Below are 22446 nucleotides of genomic sequence, written 5' to 3' on the forward strand. Positions count from 1 at the left end.
CGTCCCTAAATCATCCTAAATACATGGCGAAAGTGTAATGGTTGTTACGTCAACTATGAGATCATGGGCAGTATGGTGTAAGGCGAAAGCCTGTGCGTGGTAGAGCGTTATTCCATGGATTTCATCTGATACTGATTCACAAACTATTTTGACTTAAGGTCCGTTCTAATAAATATTATTTTGCTTTTATTCAATATGCAATAAGAATCATTTCATTATTAATGAAGAAATTTAGAATCCGTCATTTTCCATTATGCTTTCCAGAGTTGGCTGCGCGAGTATGACATTAGATTAGATATGCAATGAAAACGTGTAATGGATACTTGGACGGATAACAATCTTCTAATCGACTTTTCCGGTACTAATTCACTGTCCTCAGATGCTTGCTACTACTACTAAAGGCGTTGTGAGAAATATAGAAAATAAAAATCATTTAAATAGTGCACATGCTCACCAATTTGACAGAAGTCATATCTTATCCTAGTAAAGCTCACGATTTTTTTTATTTACCACTGGATATTTCTTTCTTTTTGTTGAAATAGACAAAAATAAAAAAATAGGGCTGAATAGGTTTATTATGACATTAGGTTCAAATTTTCTATAGCCTTTCTATAGCCAATAAACTTCATGTGTTTTTCTTTTCTTTTTTAATAATATCAGTTTTGAGAAATCATGCCATTACCACAGATTACGGATTTATTTTTACCATTGACATATGTGGTTCATGAATTCTGAGAAAAACAGAACCAGTAGCGACAGTTCCTATTAATATTCACTCCATTTTTCACTCATGTATTGTTCAATACTAAAGCATATCATACATAACACGGAATTCCTTACATTCTAATAGACAGTATGAAAAACTGGTTTCATTTGTGAGTGGCTGAACAACTCTCTAATTGCACGGTGTAACTTCGATTGGTGACCTATTCTACATTCTTGTCCCCAACTGCAATGCAATAGTTTCGAATTCAAGACAACCTGTTCTTCTGCATAATCACAAAAGTTTGCGAAATGTGATTCACACCATTATGGTTCCAGTCAGCGATTGCCAAAACAAGAGTTGCAAAAATTTTGGTGGAAATGTAAATTTGTTGAAAGAAAACAAGTTTTGGCTAAAACTATGCAAACGATCCAACCGTGTATTCTTCACCTTTTGCCTTTCTTGCATCTTCGTAATTCACCGATTACCGAGAGATTCAACATTCAAACTAGATTTCGCACATCCATTCTTACATAACTATCACTTTTACGCAGAGGCCTGGATTATACAAAAGCATTCCCTTCCAAGCCTGTAACCAAGTACTCAAATCCTAATAACGACTAACTTGGCGCCGTCTAATCAATGTTCAGCTTACGGAAGCTGCCCACCATGCCGCTTTCGATTTCGGTCTCTTTGCCGCAGCCCCCGGCTGCCGGATGGTTCTGGTTCCACAGGGCTGTGTACTTGGTGACGTCGATCTCCATCTGATCGAGCAACGCGAGCTCCTCTTCCGACTCGCGAACCAGTTTGTGGAAGCCATTCGACATCTCCATGGAGTCGTTGGTGCCATTGAGGTCCGACGGAAGCAGCGACTTGTCCAGGTGCTTTTTGGCGTCGATCAAGGTTTTGTGGAACTGCAGGGGAAAAGGTAGCGAAATTAATTAATTAATTACATTTGTGTGACGTTTTATTGTGGTTTAATTAGTTAAGTAAGCATTATTAGCGTGTGCGACTGTCTGGTCGCAGATATCGCTGATTGACAACAATGTGAGAAATCTGTTGCAAGGTGATGGTCAAATGTCGTTGATTGTCATGTTATGCTTAATTGGTTGTTAGTCGCATGATCAAACATGAGACGGCTGGATTCAGATAAACCCATTGATCTAAATATAGGTACCGATGTGATTTTAAATCTATTTTCATGCACATATTTGAAGCATTCAAATAAATGCAACATTTAATCAATGTTACTGTTTCTTAAATCGAAATAAATTTAAACTGTGCGATTTGCGGGATTTGCGTTGTGTAGTTAGCATTGCTTGTGAAGTTTTTATGCAGATATTGTATAAAATAGAATATTGTAGTTCGTTCAAGTATTTTTAGGCTTAGCTGTAACCAGGGTTTAAATCCAAAGTTGAATGAAAAAATCTCTCACTTATCATGTCTATATACACTCTTGATATGTAGCACACCGTGAGAGACGGTTTTTGGAGGCTGTTACGATCATGGACTGATTCGGGGGGCTATAACCCATGATAAATTTCTTTAAATAATGCACCGTTTCTGATGATGCATTTCAACTTGATTTACACAGCATTGCGGAAAAAATATGGTCCCCAACATAAAATAAGCGAGAACAAAGCCAAACCCTGGGTGTAACTAATTGTTGGAACGATGGCGAATCAATATGCGATCACATGAATTCTCCTCTCGCCCAATGAGGAAGCGCCAAAATCAGTAGGCAATGAAAAACTTAACCTCCCCATCCAAATATACAAGCCTGAAACGGCCAAAACAGTCCCAATCCAAATCAATCAGTCGAAACTTCTTGTAGATACCCAGAATATGAAACAGAATCGACTGATCGTGGCGGAGCGAAATCTATTTTTTGAACCACCCTAATCATTAGTTTGCTGCTACCGGTGCCGATGTTTACATTCGCTCTGCAAATTATTTTTGGATATTTTATCCGGGTAAAAATCACGATGAGTGTTAAGTTTTGACTAATTAAGTGACGAATTAAAAAAAAGTGAAGTTTGATAAGCATCAACATGTTGGGATGCTCCTGTGTACAGAAATGTGAGACACACTTTTTGGAACTAAGCATTATCCGATTTGCTCGCCACACGTTGCAATCGACGCGGATTGCGGTATAGTTGGCTCGATCGATCATTGCGTTCCAGAGTTAGAGTAGAGTGGGGCAAGAGTGCGCGTGGGGTAAGAGTACGCTTTCGATTTTTTTAAGTAATAAAAAAAGATAAACTAGCAGCACTGCATCAGTTTGACAGGTATTCTGGCCAACTATTATCATGTGTAATTGTAAACGATTTGAGTAAACAACAAGGGAGATATGGAGTTAGATAACTTTTTGGTCATTTTGCTAAAAATAATTGGATTTCCGCAACTAGTATTTCATTACCATATATACGTTCAATCAGGTGAACATTATACCATTCCGATAACCTATTGTATAGAGTACTTTATGGTACAGAACACCAATCCGGTTGGGGTTTCAAGAAGTCAAAACCATTACTTGAATAATTTTTGGGACTGTGGGGTAAAAGTATGCAGGAACCGGTGGGGCAAGAGTACGCATATGAATCTTCAAGTTATGATGTTAAACCCGTATCTCCGGCCGAAATAATACTTCTTCCAAAGCGTAAAGATCCACAACTAAGAAAAAAGGGACAGAATTTGAAATTATCGCAAGTTTTTAGGATAAGTTGAAGTAATTCGGTGATAGAAAGGACTTAGCGAACAAAGCACTGAAGCGAAATAATGAAATTGTATTAGGACTTATTGTACACCTAAACATAGTACGAAAACACAATTTCATCTAAATGATAATTTCATTTAATCAAAAGAAACATTCACAAATTACGCAACGTTTAGCTGGGAGGGGTTGCGAGATGTGTGACGATCCATATAATTTTTAGAGGATTCATACAAATAGTGTAAGATAGGGGGAGGGGTGATGAAATAGTCAAATTTTACGTTACGTGATTGGTGGACTTTCTTTAAGGAAAATGCCTTTGTATACGCCACGCGAAACCTTATATATATTTTCACCTCTGTAGTTTTTTGTATATATAAAAAACAATGGTTTTTCGTATGAAAGTGCACATTTTTAGGACCCCCTCCCCCTTCAAGAGTTACGTAATCTTTAAACATTCCCTAATATATGCTCATTAAACATCAATCAAATGTTATTAACTCTTATTTGTGTTAATATATACTTAAAGCACATGATTGGATAAATGCGTACTCTTACCCCACCCGATGCGCACTTTTACCCCACCGGTGGGGTAAGAGTGCGTTTTTCACTTGTCTTGCAATAAGGGTTCTACTGAAACGAATCTCAATCATTTCAATATTTTTTCCACTGGGTAACATAAAGGAAGAGTATATGAATCATCGACACTGATTTGATATGAAGAAGCTTGCGTCATAAGGGCCACATGATCGATTGAAAACTAAGTGCGTACTCTTGCCCCACTCTACTCTATTGAAAAAACATTGTTTCTTGCCAGGGCCCCCCCCTTGGACATTTTTTTCCCCAAAATTGAAAGTGAAGTGAAAAGTGTGACTTTAGTAGTGAGAAGTGAGAAATGAGAAATAAGAAATGAGAAATGAGAAATGAGAAGTGAGAAATGAGAAGTGTGAAATAAGATGAGAGAAATGAGAAATGATAAGAGAGAAATGAGAAGTGAGAAATGAGAAGTGAGAAATGAGAAGTATGAAGTGAAAGTGAGAAGTGAGAAGTGAGAAATGGAAAGTGAGAAGTGAGTAGTGAGAAATGAGAAGAGTGAAATGTGATTAGGAAAAAAGACGAAGAACGAAAGAAGAAAGAAAAACAAATAAGGAAGAAGGAAAAATGAAAGAATCAAAGGAGAAGGAGAAAGAAGAAAGAAAGAAGGAAGGAGAAATAAAGAAGAATGTAGAAAAAAGAAGGAAGGAGAAAGAAAGAAGAAGGGAAAAGAAAGAAAGAAGAAAGAAAAAAAGAAGAAAGAAGGAATAATAAAGGAGGAAGAAAGTAGAAGGAAGAAAGCGGGAGGAAAGAAGTAGAAGGTATGATACCGTTATACACAAGCAATACGGCACCTTGTATGCGTTTCTCATTATAACGATAAGAACGACTATTCTGAATATCTGAATATCCGTACACATTTGAAAGGAAAATTCTCAGTAATACTTTTAATAAATATCGAATAAAATTTAACAATTCCGAAAATTCGCAAAGCTTATATCTGAAAATCGATCGTTTGGCCGAATGAGTCATTTGGCCGAAAGGGTCGTTTGGCCGAAAAAGTCGTTTGGCAGAATGGGTCATTTGGCCGAATGGGTCATTTGGCCGAAAGGGTAATTAGGCCGAAACGGTTAATTTGGCCGAAAGGGTCGTTTGGCCGAAAAAGTTGTTTGGCCGAATGAGTCATTTGGCCGAATGGGTCATTTGGCCGAAAGGGTCATTAGGCCGAAAGGGTCATTTGGCCGGAAGGGTTATTTGACCGAAAGGGTCGTTTGGCCTAAAGAGTCATTTGGCCGAAAGGGGCGTTTGGCCGAATGGGTCATTTGGCCAAAAGGGTCATCAAGCCGAAAGGCTAATTTGGCCGAGAGGGTCATTTGGCCGAGAGGGTCGTTTGGCCGAAAGGGTTGTTTGAAAGAATGGGTCATTTAGCCGAATACTTTATTGAAAAGTGAGAAATTAGAAATGAAAAGAGAGACGTCTCACTACTCACTTTACGGTCCTCTTTTTTGAAAGTAAGAAGTGAGAAATAAGCAGTGAGAAGTGAGACGTCCAAATGACCCTTCTGGCCAAACGACCCATTCGGCCAAACGACCCTTTCGGCCAAATGACCCATTCGGCCAAATGACCCTTTCGGTCAAATGACCCTTTCGGCCAAACGACCCTTTTGGCCAAACAACCCTTTTGGCCAAACAACCCATTCGGCCAAATGACTTTCGGTCTAATGGTCTGTTCGGCCAAACAACTTTCGGCCTAGTGGCATTCGGCCAAATGGGTTTCGGCCAAATGACCCTTCCCCGAGAAACTTATTTTTTGTTTCATACATGAATCAAAATCAGCAATGAATAATTGCGCCACCAGCGCTAAATGGGATCGAATCATCGCTCAGTTATAACAAAACTACGAGTGCCGTCGACTATATTCCTTTTTAAAATACCGTCGTTGATTATATTGGGCCTACAGGGTGTCTGCAAATTATTCCTACAGATTTTGACAGCTTGCTTCTACAGCGCAAAAAAAAAACAACAATGAGCTGAATCAGTAGCTCTATGAGCATAACAACTCAGCAGGCTGTAACAGATGTATATTCTGAGAATACTCAGTATTCTCATGTTAAAATATGAGTTAATGTTAAAATACATATCTCAGTATTCTCATGTTAAAAAAAATCTTTTATTCTTTGTGAATGCTTTTTTCTGTTTTTTTTTTCGAACAAAAAGGAATTGTCTTCTAACTCACCGGTTTTAAATTGAATTTATCATTTGGTATGGTCCATCTTGAAAACAACAGCCAGAAAAAACACCGAAAATATTACCGAGACATTTGAAATCATGTCACAATCGTCGACAATATCTGAAAAGCATGTATATAAAAATGGTCGGCCATTGTGATTTTTTTTTCTACACTATTGAAGGCATATATCTCAGAATACTGGGGTCTTTTTTAAGCGAACAAAGTCAGTTTGGTTCATGTACAATAACATGCCATGGATGCTGATTTTTTTAATTTGTTACAAAAAATAAATATAAATCTGTCTTGTTGTACGGATAATTTACAGTAGGTGATAATATTGGGGCAGAAACGGAAAAAATGTTCACTCTTAATATCTCATAAACTGTTATGAATCTTCATGAAAACTTTAAACCGTTAGGAAGAATATTAAAATTGAGAATGGGCCAATTTTGACCTATGTATATTTTTGAAGAATTTGCCTAATTCTATATTTTTTCTTTACACAATGGTAAATTTAATATTCAAGATCGTACCAAACTAATAAAAACTTGATTCCCAGGTTAACTACCAGAACTTTTCAACTTTTTCTTGGAACATATCACATTTTGGCCCACTGCCATCCTCACTGACGGTATATTAAATCTTAAATGCCACGAATTGTTCCTAAATCATAAACACAATAATTATAAATAGTGTCCTTTCGAATCTTTTTTGTCTTTATCGTACTCTCGGCCGACTATCGAAGATAAAAAACGCCCCTGCGGGGAAATCCTTTCTGATTGCCTAACTTGGGTGTTTTTATGGTCCCCCATGTTCTTCAAGAAAAAAAATTAATAAAATTTCAATTACTACTTTTACTAATAATCATTCAAATTACTACCAAAAAAAACACGCAATGTGTAACCCCTTAAATGTGTAACCCCTTAAATCTGAAATCTGCTACGGAAGTGTTAAAAATCATGTGAAATAACTTTAGAGAAATCTTGTAAAGTATTGACAATCTCGCTCTCATGTCTCACATTCAATATACAGAATCATTTAAGTGTTATATGTTCAAGAACACCAATCAAAAATTACTTCTTTAAAAATTCTCAGCAGATTAGTCAAATGATACGAACTAACATTTTCCGTCCCTAATGGCTGCAAAATGGTAGGTTGACATCAAAGAAGGAGCGCCCAACAGAGCTCTGGTCCCCACAAGTTCCTTTCTCACGTTTCCACGGGTCGATGACAAAAGACCGCCAGCTAAGGGTTGTGTACTTAGCTGGAAGGGCAGCCTGGGCACTGTTGTCCTTCTGACATCAGCTAGAGTGAGAAGGTACGCCTCGAGCGTCTGTTCACCAGGAGATGCGGCTCAAACAGCGTCTGCCAGGTACCCAGCAGCTGAGCAACGAAATGCTGTATCGCGTCAGCTATACCTAAGGTGGGTGCCCCACCAGCGCGATGTAGGTAACGCGACCCCGGTAAGGTAGCTTACTGAAGCCCCTCAAATACCACGAAAAATTGAGATAGAAGAAAAAGAGAACGTTATTTTTGGCAACCGACCCGGCAACGAAATAAGGACTATGATTGGAAAGTCGGTACCTGGAATGTCAGGACCCTAAATGAACCTGGACGAGTGAGCCTTCTGGCTCGTGAACTGCAGAAGGTTGGAGTGAACGTGGCGATAATGATGTTACCCGCGATGTGAAAAAGCATATTGCAGCTGCAAATAGGGTTTATTACGGACTCCGTAACTAGCTTAAGTCCCGTAGGCTGCAAACGGAAACAAAACTCGCGCTGTATACTACTCTGATTCTTCCGGTGGCTTTATACGGCAATGAAACATGGATGTTAAAAGAGGCTGATCGGAGAGCTATCGGAGTGTTTGAGCGTAAGGTGCTTCGGACAATACTCGGCGGTAAACAGGAAAACGGTATCTGGCGGCGTCGCGTGAATCACGAGTTGTTCCAGGTGTATAAAGGGCTGGATATTATTAAGCTTATTCAACACGGCAGACTACGGTGGGCTGGTCACGTTGTTCGTATGCCGGAAGAACGTCAAACGAAGATAATATTTAGTAGAGAACCCGGAAGAGGCCGCAGGCTTCGTGGAAGGCCGCTACACGATGGCTTTTTGCAGTTGAAGAGGACCTGAGGGCGCTCAATGTTCAGGGCGACTGGAAGCGATTGGCCCAGGATCGAGTCCAGTGGAGAATGATACTCCATTCGGCGTAGGTTCATCGAAGAGCTGTAGCCCATCAAGTATCTAGTACATGGTTTCCCAAACTGTGGGTCCCGACCCCCAGGGGGGTCGCGAGCTGATTGTTGGTGGGTCGCGTAGAACAAATATTAATTGTAGCTCGAATGCCGAACCTTTTGATAATTTTTTCATGAACATAATTTCAAGTTCAAACCGCATTTTATTTTAAATATTCATAACCACCCTATTTTAGAAAGCATTCATGCCTCAATGCTGTCCCCTTAATGAAGTAAAATAAAAACATTTTGACAAACAATATAATGTTTGTTATTTTATGCATTTGTACATGAAGGTAACGTGTATATTTTTTGTAAAACTTGCCGAAACAGTTGACATTCTGATTCAAATAATTTTTAATACTACTTGGCAAAATGCATTTTTTCATAGGTGGGTCGCGAGACATATAGAATTTTGCTAGGTGGGTCACATACCCAAAAGTTTGGGAAGCTCTGATCTAGTAAGTAATGTTCGTAGGGTGGTCGTTTTTGGACATTTTTGACAAATACCATACTGAGTGATTTAGTTCTCAATCTAAATTCAGAGCGTTGAAAATCTGAGTCAAGTACTTGCCCTTAAACCCTTCATATTTATAGTAGGAGAATTCTCTACGGATTGATTGCAAGGATCCTGGTATCAATGTAGCTCCCACCGGCAAGACATGTTTTGCTCTGCTACAGCTCATTACGAGTTGTTCTTTAATTGATGTACCAGAAAAAATATCCATAGAGGCATCTTCTTCGTACGATACATCATGTGTTATCGTTGTCTCAGCTTCGACGATCACATCAGGAATAATTAGACGCTTCAAGATCTCATCCGCTTGCTTAATCAAAGGGGCTGTAAATGTCTTGAAGAAAATGCCAAAATCGTTTCTGTTTTCTTGCAATATTATTTAAATAAGCATAATAATAAACGTGTTCTGATCGTCGAGAGCATCGAATAAGTTGGGGGCATTTTCTATGGCTTGATATAATAATTACTCAAACATAAATTGGAATGTCACGTCGGCTGCAAATAGAATGCAGAACTCACGGGATAGTAATTCCAGAGCATATTGAACAGGTTCGAAGGCTTAAATTATTTCACCTACCGCCAAAAAATCATCACTGAAGTTGAATTTGGATTGAAGCTTCAAAACGATCCGTTTTTTAACAGGCCCCTTCACTGCCCATGATCGCATATTTGTAACATTTGCATTTTGGTTGATTTTGTAAATCGTTTGTCCAATCTCCCCACAAACTCAGTCAATTCCAGCTTACCACAGGAAAGCAAGATAGTAAAGCCTCTTTTACTGTTGTAGGATTAGATACAGTAAATTGACCTTTCTGAACAAAATGGACAAAAATGCGAGTGTTACAAATATGCGATCATGGGCAGTTCAGCTCATGGAACCGTTCGAGCACGGATAACATGCTATTCCAGCATGTCTTAGTATCAGTCATCAGTACGAGTTCTTTTCCAAATCCAGAACGGACATATTTTTTGCAGACATATTTTTTCACAGATGATCTTCGGAAGAGAACTATTACGGCACGTTCTTCTTTCGCAATTTCATATATTGCGGTTTCGAAAGTTTCGACGCTATAAACAATGTTCATTGAAGAAAAAAGTCATTGGCAATTTGACGGATGGCTAAGAAAATGAAGCAACACGTATGATTAATGACAATGATGATCAATTTTTGCTGTAGCGTGAACGTTGTCAATTATACTCACATGTGCAAAGGTTCATTCATGCGCGCATTCAATTGTTGTAAGTGTTTCTTGTACGGTGATTCTTAAGCTGATATATATATATATATATAGGTGAAAACCAAGCCGTTCCTGGGTGGACGTTAGGCAGAATAACAGCGATTTCAACAATGCTGTTCTCACAACTGGCCCTCTACTAAAATTTCAATTTCTGTTCGCTTCATACTCGTCGCTCGCTTGTGACACCTATCCATACTGTTCTTCATTGTTGCGCTCCCTCTTACTTTGAGCTTTAGATGTTGTACTCACCGATAAATGCCAATAAATCAATAATGATTGAGTCATGTACGGTGATCAAAAAACTTTCCCAATTAGAAAACTATTCGAGATGTTTTATACTGACAGCAAAATTTGTAATACCAAAAATACCGGTATTTTCCGTCTCTACCGGTATTTTCGGTACTCAAAATTGACCGGTAATACCGGTTTCGGTACTACCGGTAAGACCACCCTATGTTCGACTAACTCATTGCTATAAATCAAGCTGCTCTCGCCACCACCAGCCTAACCAGCCAAACAAACACACTTCTATCCTTACTCGCTCATATTTTTTTAGCATTTTTTTTGCACGAAAAAAGAGCCAACACCGCTAGGTGGATTAATCATGGTTTTTATTGGAAGAATAGCTCCCAAAAATCTTTTACCATTCAACTTAGTTGCAATGAGTTACAATAAGCAAAGAATGTAATATGTTTGAAATTTTATTAGGGTCAGTTCCTCCATTTAGAAGTTATGATGACAACAACAACCTTGTCGATATATTATTTTCTTCATAGCGTCCAAATGCAACTAACCATTAAACTAAAATTAAGATTATTAAAATCTGAAATATCTAAATACTAATAAGTATTACATATCACTATAGGAGAATCTATCTGCATGCAGTTTTTATTTTCAATCAGCTGTTCTGAAGGACTAAGTATTTTAATAGCTTGAGAATGGATGTCATGACAACAATAACTCATTCAATTGAATTTCACGACCTTTGACTTGCCATGCGTCGTGCCATAACTATTCGTAACCGTGGCTAAGGTCAAGCTGCTCTCACCACCGCCACCAAAATCGTCACCCATGTCAAAGCCCTTCATCCGCCGAACAAACACACTTCTAACCTTCATCTGGAGTGTGCGGTTTGTCGCGCTTCGGTGGCCAAATAATGAAACAACTTCAAAGTATGTGGGCTTACGTGTGCCATAGCTCTCCACTTCCAGTGCACATTGTCTCAACAAATGGGGTGGCTGAGGCGCGACAATGGCCCAATAGCGACACTTTTAGGAAAATCTCACCTAACAAACAGCATTGCATTGGTCAAGGATCTTGCAGTAATGAGCGTCTGTGGTTCTTAATATGTTTTGAATGAGTCGGACGCACAAAGCAGTGACTTGAAAGCGGTTTTTTTTATTACACCAGTTTGCGCGGGTAATTCCTCACATGGATGATAAATGGACCAATAGAGGACTTACAATAATGAAGGGTGATTTCGCATTTGAATGCAACGAAATTTTATGTTTTGTGGCGAGTAGAGTGATAAACTTGGTCCAGAAAGTCGAGTGCCTGCATAGTCGGATAAATTTTGCTCATCTGTGATTCCTACCCTTGAAAAATAATAACAGAAGCTGTCATTTCATTGAATGGTGCACAATATCATCCTGAACATTATTAGATACAATCGCGATGATTTATAGACCTCTACCGCTGTAGAGCAGGCCATAAAAACAAAAATCGAAAACAATCTCAACTCAACAAAAACCGCACCATTGAATGGCGGCTCCACCATCGACATATCTTTACTATCTGCAATTAATTTCATTAATTATGATTAAATATTTATTACCCGGAAATAAATTAAACTGATTGCTTATAAAAGTGTGATTTGATCTATTTACAGCGTTATTTAATCTACAAATAGGATTATTCCTGCATGAATCCATAACATGTACATATAAAACCATTGATTGAAATTGAATTGAGATTTTTACGATTTAATTACGTTAATAAACGTACCAAACATATTTATTATTTTTCCCAAAATTAAACATGTCTAAATGATCTTTTTTGTATGTACGACACCCTTTGGTAATTGCGTCAATGCCAACACCTTGTCACACATCGCAATGTGGTTCTAAGATGTATGTCTTTAAATGACGATTGGAAAGCTTATTACAAAAGGTCATGTTTGTTCAATGCTACTCGTTCATTTTTTTTCTTCTAAATGTCGGGCGTGGATGTGGATTCGCAGTTGCAATAAGCCAATCGACGTACGGTTCTTTGGCAATTGTGTCGTAATCGTCCTCATCATCGATACAGTGCCAGCGGTACAAAAAGCTTGCGGCAATGTTCGAACTCCGTCTGGGCTCAAAGCTCTTGGATAAAAAAGAAACCATCTCTGGTTGGGTCTTACAAAATCCTAAGATTGCGTTAGTTTCGGTAACATGTACGTACCGTACACATTAACTCCATGCCGGGTGCCGTTAGCGTCGGGTGATGTCGAGCTTGGCAGTAGGTCGAAGGTGTTTTGCATTGCGGTGAAAAGTGCGTTCAAATGAAGGTCGTAACCAGCCACAGCGAGGCGAGCGATAATTTACCAAATGACCCACAGCAATTGGGGATGCTTGTGGGTTGATTCTCTCATGCAACGAATGAAGTGGTTTTTCGATTTTTTTTGGATTGCTTTTGACGGAGCAGTGCCACAGAGAGTTTATGCGCAATTATTCCGTTGTTTATATGCATAGTGAAACACGACAGGTACTTAACTAGGCACTTGATGTTGGAGTACAGTAGATGGAGCGTGAAATGTGAGAATATGGTTCGACCAAGGACAGAAGATCAAGGTTGATGTGTGACGCAAATGCCAAGGCGCAAACTAAGTATGATTGTTTTGTTCGCTTATGGATGGCCAAAAGATTTCTGTTCGTTTTAATTCATTTTATGAATAGCATGAATGGCAAACAAACATCTAACAGTACACTGTTTTAGATTGGATCCTATCCTTAAAAAGATTTTCATCATATATTAACATTCATTCCTAGAATTTGCATTTCCATAATGAAATCTAGATATATTTCCACATCTTGCCTTGTCATTTTTGCAAGCTAGTAGTTCTTGTTGGCGTGGCCTTCAAATGCAATGTCAGTCTTGATTCTTTGTCATCAAAACGAGAACCGCACCGGGATGCAAATTATAGTATAAGAAGGGGATGTAGCTAACCTTGAGCGAGTGATGCGGATATAGTCTTTTATGGCAGTCGAAGAGCGTAAATTTTAGCATACCGACTGGAAAATCTGAGATAGTATTGCAAGCTGTTCTGCAAGCCATCAGTTCTGCAAATAAAACCAGTTTCTGTTCAATATTGACTAATGCAATCTGGATAACGATAATTACTTTCTAGAAAAAACCGAGGAACCAGAAACATATTTTTTTATATGTGTTTGTATCGACCTCCAAGTTATTAAACCGTCTCGAGTCAAGTACAAGACACTGAAGACGACCTCACAGTTGAGGTCGAAATACGTATCTGCAAAGATAACAAAACGTAGTGGAATAGAATGGAGAGTACTAAACTCGTCTTAGGCGGTAGAATGCATTCCACTAAAAAGAGCTTTAAATATTTTTTCTCCAAGTTATTAGTTATTCCTGACCACTTTTTCAATACTATTCAAAATGGAACGTTTGCTCTACAAAATGGTGGTCAAATTATCCCATAAAGCGAGCTCGTCGTCAACTTGGGTTTGTGTCTAAAATCAGTAAAGAATTTCGTGACCCATATACAATACATTATACGTTGCGTTGGTACGTCCAATCCTGGAAACAGCTTCGTTGGTATGGGATCCGTATCGAGTAACAAAGATCGGAAGATTTGAATCGGTGTAACGAAAATTCATAAGATTCACCCTACGTTTTCTGCCCTGGAATGACCCATCGCACCTTTTACCGTATGCAGCCAGATGTCAACTAATGAATTATTGGCAGTGGCTGATTTGCTACTCGCCGCTTCCACTTCCAGGCGCTATCGTATATGCGCAAATAGCCAGCGTAAGTTAACCGCAAGAAATTTGTATGGCGAAAGACATCTAAAGCGGGTTTTCTCAAAATTAGGAACTTTTCATGAAAAACTATTTGGTACCGGTTATGTAGGAAGGTGTCCGCTACTACGCCTACCAAATATTTTTTCGATGAAGGTGCTTAATTTTGAGAAATCGAACCTTAGATGCCTTTCGCCATACTGATTTCAGAAAGTTAACTCCTAGTGTGCCGCTGTAATTACGCTCAAAGCAGGCGATTCATTGGCATCGAAACTAGATTTTTCACGCATCTGTAATGCGCGTTTGAACCGAAAGAAATTGTTGTGTTCAATCGCTTTGATATTTGATTTTACACTGGAGTCGGTTTTTACGCGGGAGATACGTACCGTGTATCTTGAAAAGCCCGTTAAATTGCGTAAATCTAGATAACCGCAGAAAAAACAACTTCAACGAAAATCGGGTTTGCGCAATTTTTGCTTATGTCCGCATATTAAAACTTCGGGAACAATCCGATAGATAAGGAAATTGTTGGCCCAATGTTTTGCCGGCCATTGGTGGGAAATGGTTTCCCTTTTTTCTGCGGATTTTTGGGATTTGCGTTTGTTTACGCCGTCTTTCAAAAAGGTTGCCGAGACAAAACGATTTTTGTGGAAGTTGTTTTCATGATGTACGTATCTCTCAACTTCAGTGTATAGAAATGTTGTGAGAGGAACATCCATAAATTACGTAAAGCTTGAAGGGGGAGGGGTATTGCCGGCGAAGTGTGACGATCCATACAAAATTTTCAGATATTTCATAAAAAAAGGTGTGACGTAGGGGGGGGGGGGAGGTTGAAAATTTCCCGTTACGTAATTAATGGATCTTCCATAGGAGCAAACGTAAAATAGGAATAAAACATGGCCCAAAAAGTTTTACCATAGCTGAAATCCATGTTTTTACACTTGTATTTGTTGCGAGATCAACACTCTGAAAAACGCTTTCAGTATGTCATGGCTCGCTTTGATCGCCGCTTCACTTCGCTTTGCTTATCTCCAACCTCTTCGCTTCGCTTCTCTTCGCTCCCAGTATGTCATCAGCCTAAGACAGCGTAGGAGAAAACCCGAAAGCGATTTTTGTTGCCAAAGCTCTGGTTGTCCTTCTGACATCAGCTAGAGTGAGAGGGTGCGTCCTGTTGGGTCTGCCTAGGATGTGGTGGGGTTCGACAGTGGGCTCTGTTGAACTTCTGCTGCATGTGTCCTCAAGCAGGCCCTATCAAAGCGACCGTGTGCCGCTCAAAGCGCACTAGCCTAGTCCTGGTGTTGGGTGGGACTTTAAACAAATTTGACCCGACTGATCGAGCGTCTGTTCACCAAGGAGGTGTGGCTCCAACATCGTCTGTTCTGGCATCCAGCGGCTGAGTATGAAATGCTATTCCCCGGAAGCTATACCTAAGATGGCAGCCCCATCCCGGTGGATAGGGAACCTTGGGCCAACAACCTACTGTTCCCGAAACATCAATTTGTTCGAGAATCCGATAATGAAAGAATACGGACTGATTTTACGGCGACGAATCTTAGCGCGAAACAACGGACACGAATAGGAACATGGAACGTTTTAACCCTAGCCCAGCAGGGAAAATTGGCACAACTTGCCAATGAGGCACGCTGCATGAAGCTTGAGATCCTGGGACTGAGTGAAGTCCGTTGACCAAACTTTGGAGAACCACGCTCCCGGGCATCGCGGAGTTGGCTTCCTACTAAGCGCTCAGGCACACTCTGCGCTTATGAAGTGGGAACCTATAAGTGAAAGGATAATCGTTGTCAGATTTAGAATACGGGTCCGAAACCTTACTATAATTCAATGTTATGCGCCAACCGATGCTGCCGATTTGCAAGACAAAGAGAACTTCTACAGTCAACTCAATGCCGTCGTAGATAGAATTCCGAAGGGTCTGTTTGGGCGACTTCAATGCGAAGACCGGATCCGACAACTCGAACCATGAGCGCATTATGGGACGCCATGGTCTCGGAGAAATTAGCGAAAACGGAGAGCTGTTCGCAGAATTTTGTGGTAATAATGACATGGTGATCGGGGGATCGCTCTTCCCTCATCAACCGGTTCACTAGGTCACGTGGGTCTCTCGTGACGGCTTTACAGAAAATCAAATCGACCACATCTGCATCAGCCAAAAATGGAAACGGAGCCTTCTTGATGTACGGAATAAACGTAGTGCCGATATCGCATCTGATCATCACCTCCTCATCGGCGAAATACGCCTGCGCTGATTCGTCGGCAGGAGGAAAGAGTTGGACGACGATTCAACACACGCCGACTGGAAGATGCCACGGTGAAACGGTCCTTCGTTGAAGAACTGGAGACGCGTGCTACATATATTCCGGAAGGTGGCAGCGTGGAAGACCAATGGAACGCCATCAAGAATGCCTTCATCGCCACCAGCGAGAACAATCTGGGCGAACTACGCACCCAGAGAAAACAATGGATCACCGATGAGACCTGGAGAAAGATAGAGGAGCGAAGAGAAGCCAAAGCCGCGATAGAGCGATCGAAAACCAAAGGAGCCAAAGTCTTAGCCCGTCAACGATACGCGACTCTTGAGAAGGAAGTAAAACGCTCATGTCGACGGGACAAGCGAGCGTGGGCAGACTCTCTGGCCGACGAAGGAGAGAGAGCCGCCGCAACCAGGGACATTCGCCTCCTCTACGATACCTCACGACGCTTAAGCGGGGCGAAGATGAATGCAACGATGCCTGTGAAGGACGCGAATGATCAGTTATTGACCGACCCAACTGACCAGCTGAAACGCTGGTTCGAGCACTTCGAACAGCTTTTTCAAGTGCCAGCCAGGTCATCACCACCTCGGCATGATCTGCCAAGGATCCGACGTATAACACGCGTCAATACCGAAGCTCCATCACTGCTAGAGATTCAAACAGCCATCCAAAGCATGAAATCGAATAAAGCCCCAGGGGTCGACCGCATATCAGCCGAGATGCTCAAAGCTGACCCCATGACATCCGCTCAACTACTGCATCGTTTATTTCGTAATATCTGGGACACCGCAACTTTCCCGGTCGACTGGATGCAAGGTATCTTAGTGAAGGTGCCCAAAAAGGGTGACCTGACTGTATGCGATACATGGCGAGGCATTATGTTGCTGTGTACCGTTCTCAAAGTTCTATGCAAAATTATCCTTGCCCGGATTCAGGAGAAGATCGATGCGACTCTCCGGCGGCAGCAAACCGGATTCCGTGCCGGAAGATCCTGTGTGGACCATATTGTCACGCTCCGCATCATTCTGGAGCAGGTCAACGAATTCCAAGAGTCCCTTTACTTGGTATTCATTGACTACGAAAAAGCTTTCGACCGCCTCAATCACGAGAATATGTGGGGCACCCTGAGACGCAAGGGGTTCCTGAGAAAATTATCGGCCTCATCAAGGCACAGTACGAGGCCTTCTCGTGTAGAGTGCTGCACAATGGGGTCTTGTCCGACCCTATCCGGGTCGTAGCTGGTGTGAGGCAAGGATGTATTCTATCACCGTTACTGTTCCTCATCGTAATCGACGAGATTCTGGTAGATGCGATTGACCGTGAACCAAACCGCGGGCTGTTATGGCAGCCTATAACCATGAAGCACCTAAATTACTTCGAATTGGCGGATGATGTTGCACTCCTCGCGCAACGGCGCTCTGATATGCAGAGTAAGCTCAACGACCTTGCCGAGCGCTCCTCTTCGGCAGGTTTAGTCATCAACGTCAACAAAACCAAATCGTTGGACGTAAACACGGTGACTCCTTCCAGTTTCACAGTAGCCGGGCAACCAGTGAAGAATGTTGAGAGCTTCCAATATCTTGGTAGCCAAATGGCGTCAGACGGCGGTACCAAGATCGTCATAGGCGCAAGGATCAAGAAAGCAAGGGCTGCCTTTGCGAGTTTAAGAAATATCTGGAAAAACAGGCAGATAAGTGAACGCACCAAAATACGAATTTTCAACTCTAACGTGAAATCTGTGTTGTTATATGCTAGCGAAACATGGTGTGTATCAGTGGAGAACACTCAACGGCTGCAGGTGTTCATTAACAGATGCCTGCGGTATATAATTCGGGCCTGGTGGCCTCACAACTGGATCTCAAACAACGAGCTCCATCGTCGTTGTCACCAGAGGCCGATAGCAACAGAAATTCGGGATCGGAAGTGGGGCTGGGTCGGCCACACTCTACGTAGGGGCGAAAACGAAATCTTTAAACAAGCATTAGACTGGAACCCAGCGGGACATCGCAGCAGAGGCAGACCCAGAGGCTCATGGCGGCGAAGCCTCAATAAAGAAATAAAAGAAGTCGACCGTAATCTAACCTGGCAACAGGTTAAAGCGATAGCCGGGCAACGCTCAGGATGGAGATCTTTCAAGTCGGCCTTTTGCAAAACCGGAGATGTACAGGATCCATAAGTAAGTAAGTAAGTGGTCTTGACAAGTAGAAGCATAAGTACTAGAATGCTAGTGGCGCTGTAGTCATTTAAATTATTTTGCCAAATTATGCTTCAACAAGCTTCAAATGGCCATAATTTATGCATCATGTTGTAGTGCATGTTTGGATTTATCACCAACATCGGTTTGACACTTGTAGAACCGGTACTTTGTCTGCCAGTTTATTGGATTCGGCAGATGTGATGATGATTTAGCTTTCTAGGAAAAAAAGTGTCAGTGATCTAAAGTTTTTTTTCTACACGTTTATTAATTTTACCACTTTGTGGAGTGCTCTTATAGCACCGTCCCTAATGCGTTCTTTTAGTGGCTCGAGTCTCGAGTATGATCATACTGCGCAAAACCGTGACGAAATTCTAGGACTTTGATAGAGAAAACGCGATGAGAAGTCACCATGTGTAAACAATGGTACGCAGTCAACCTTAAAATAAAAATCAAATCCAAATTGGTTCAGATTTAGATTTTTTTCTCTTGACTTCTCTGTTTTCAATGGCAATTCCGACCATTGTTCCAACACTGTCCAGAAGTGCATTCTAACCACCGACTGACTTCAGAGTTCATGTTTCTAACTTTCTCATACAGTAAGTGTAAGTAAAGGCTATAGCATCACTACAAAAAAAAACGATTCATAGTGTTATATACCAATCAAGTTAATGCGACGGACTGCGGTGATGTCTGTATGTGTGTGTACAACATTTTATAGACATACAGACATACAGACATGGGAAATACTGTCCCAATATTTGCTATTGAAAATTGGATAGATCGAGATCGTGGGCTCAGAAGTTTTGGACAAAATACTGTTTCTTATACGCAAAACACGAAATTTTCATTTGCATATCTAATACAGTAGAAAGGCATCAACACCGCCAGGTGGATTGATCAGATTATACGAAAAGTTCCGGCAGCATATCCTATCATCAGTTGAACCACTCCAGAGTTGGGTTTTATTTTTACTTCTTTCCAAACACTAAGCTTTTTATAGGTTTGGAGAACCATAGTGCTATATCCAATCGAGTCAGCTCGACTAGCTGAGCAAGTGTCTTCATGTCCGTGTGTATGTGTGAGCAAAAGCCAAGAAACATATTGACCAACTCTTCATATAAAAATCCCCAACAGATTTTCTCCCGACAAATTTCATTAGATGCGGGATGCAGCCTATTGGATCACTATTGAATTTGATGATAATCGACCATTGCGCTCAGTAGTTACAAAGAAAATGGTGGTGTATTGGCTAAATGCTAGAAAGGCAGTAAAACTAGTAAGTGAATAAAATTTCGTAAATTTATAGAATCTTCCAGAAATTTGTAAAAATTTCAAGATTTGTCTGGATTTTTTTTTTTGGGAAATTTAGCAATCCTTACTGGTTTATTCATATTTGAACAGCGGTTACAGAAGCTTACATAAATCACAGAGCAAACATGTATTCAAACAAATATTGATTTTGAACCCACTACCCTTGCCTTTGTCATACCTCTTCTCCGTGATGTACTTTATGTATGGCTAAAGAACTTCCAGCAGTTTTTATGAACTTCCAACCTGGGCCTGCAACTAACTTTGAAAACAGGCAAAACATATTACAAAATTTAAAAAAAAATCTAAAGGAAGATTATTAGAAACTTTCAGGTACCAGGTTTCTTATTCAATTTGTTCTCTAAATATAAAATATTGCATATCTTATTTTCTTGAGTAAAAAAAGGTTGCCAGGGCGTTAGGAGTCCATACTGAGGCTCTGCATATAACTGATTCCTTCTCCCAGACCGCTTTCAAATGCCCCTCATTGCAATTATATAACATTCTATAGAAATTTTCACTACGGGTAAAACAGCACATTAATTTGAAAAGTTACACTACAGAGGCGAATTCTAATGAATAAAAACAATGGCTTTATCATTATTTATTTTTCTTTCGCACATACGATAAGTTCAATATAATTAACCCTAAGGTATTTCGCACTCGAGATAAATTTCACAGATTAATGGGAAATCTCCAGTTCCCTGTACACAAGACTTCGTCCATACTTGAACCATATGACATAAAATCATTCATTATTTAATTAACAGTCTTGACCATACTTATTCACAGCCTCGAACAAAGTTTTTATACAAGGCCCGGAGCCCCATAGTGTTATATACCAATCGAATCAGTTCGACGAATTGAGGTGATGTCTGTGTGTATGTATGTGATTTAATAAATACTTCAAAAACTTATACCGTAACAAACTATGCAGCTAAGAATATGTCCTAATTTGACTTTTTTTTTAATGGTAGGTTGCTACATTCGACAATTTCGTCCCAAAGATATGTAATTCCTCAGATGTATGTGTCTTGTCAAATTATGAAGCTATATTAGCACTGAATTATGGAGCTCTACAATATGCCTGGCATAGGTGCATTAATTGACGCTGTAGTCAACCATGTATCCAGGTAGGTATTAGTACTAGATAGAACTATCCCTTTTTTATCACTTATTTTTGCAGAAGACTTTCGTTCACAACTTGTGACACTTTTATGTATACAAATTCGCACCGAATATAGAAACAAAAAGAGTTACTCACGAAAAATCGATGCTTGATCTTGGTGCTGACGAATGTGAACAAAATATCCACCAGCGTGACGCTCATCTTGGGCAGCCGCAACACGTGGACTTCCTTGCAACGGACCGGCACCAGGTGGTTGATGTACGGCATCATGTTCTTCATGTCACTTAAATTGAACAGCGTAAAGTGCATCATCGTCGTTTCGAAACAGTCGATAATCAGTACAATCCCGGTCACCTGAATCCGTTCGTCGCAGGATAACACTTCCATGTACATGTGCAGGTAGCGAATCAGATGCATCAGATTATATTTCTCCACGTTGAAGTAGCGCGCTTTGATAATAATCACGATGCGTCCTTTAGCGTCGAAGCCCAGAGCCTGGAAGACTCCTTCCGCTGAAATATCCCGCATATCCGGTTGCTCGGGACTCAAGTTCTGGAACCACTGAGGAAACGTTTGTCGCATCGCCAGGTATCGCTCCAGCGTTTCACATGCCAGTGGGATGGAGAACTTCCGCTGGCGCAAGAATCGCAACAAAAACAGCGCATCGGTACGACATTTCTTGATGTAGGGATGTTTCGCAATCCAATTACGCATGGCTTCCAGAGCCTGTTCCCGCAAAGTGTCATCTTCCCGGAGTTGCTCCTTCGCCATCTGCAGATACTCTTCAGACAGAGAACAACGGTACTCGCCGAATGTTTTGGGACATTTTTCCACGCCGTAGGACACTGTCATCTTGACGCGGTGACGATCGAAACTCAACTACCGCTTTGTGGTTAACGTGTTCCGCCACCAAGTAACTGAAAATACATCACTGCAACGCAAGGTCTATTGGCGCGCTTTGGCTTGCAAAGGCGAATGTCTCAGCCGGCCCACCTCTATGTGCGACGAAACCGAAACCAACCAGACGACAACAGCAGCCGGTAGAGAGCGAAGCGAAAACAGGCAGGAAAATTGCAATAGGCTTAAGCTCTGGTCCTCTTCTCTAACGCATCATCGTTTCGCTTGCCAAATGTGAGGCGTTTTTGGGTTGACTATTGAGTCGTGAAGTGGTTTTCCCCACTACACTATGCGATCGAGTTTTAGCAAGAACAAGATGCGATCGCTCTTTTGCACAGCTCATCGGGAGTTAAGCAATAAGTTTTGCTCGATCATGTTATTAAAATCGAAATTTCGAATAGGGGTTTCATGGGATGCAAACCTCTATTTGAAATCTGATGGATTTAGATGAC

The 22446-nt window shown here is 40.7% G+C and overlaps 1 protein-coding gene across 1 annotated transcript; it reads right to left on the reverse strand.

The window, feature by feature from the left end:
• Positions 1-557: 557 nt before the first annotated feature.
• LOC134218470 (alpha-tocopherol transfer protein-like) lies at positions 558-22083 on the reverse strand. Its single transcript, XM_062697484.1, has 2 exons — positions 21233-22083; positions 558-1617 (listed from the first exon to the last, which is right to left on the reverse strand). Exons 1-2 carry the CDS (start codon positions 21947-21949, stop codon positions 1339-1341), a joined length of 996 nt encoding a protein of 331 aa, XP_062553468.1. The 5' UTR covers positions 21950-22083; the 3' UTR covers positions 558-1338.
• Positions 22084-22446: the final 363 nt, after the last annotated feature.

Source organism: Armigeres subalbatus, chromosome 2 (assembly GCF_024139115.2).
Source record: "Armigeres subalbatus isolate Guangzhou_Male chromosome 2, GZ_Asu_2, whole genome shotgun sequence".
NCBI lineage: Eukaryota > Metazoa > Arthropoda > Insecta > Diptera > Culicidae > Armigeres > Armigeres subalbatus.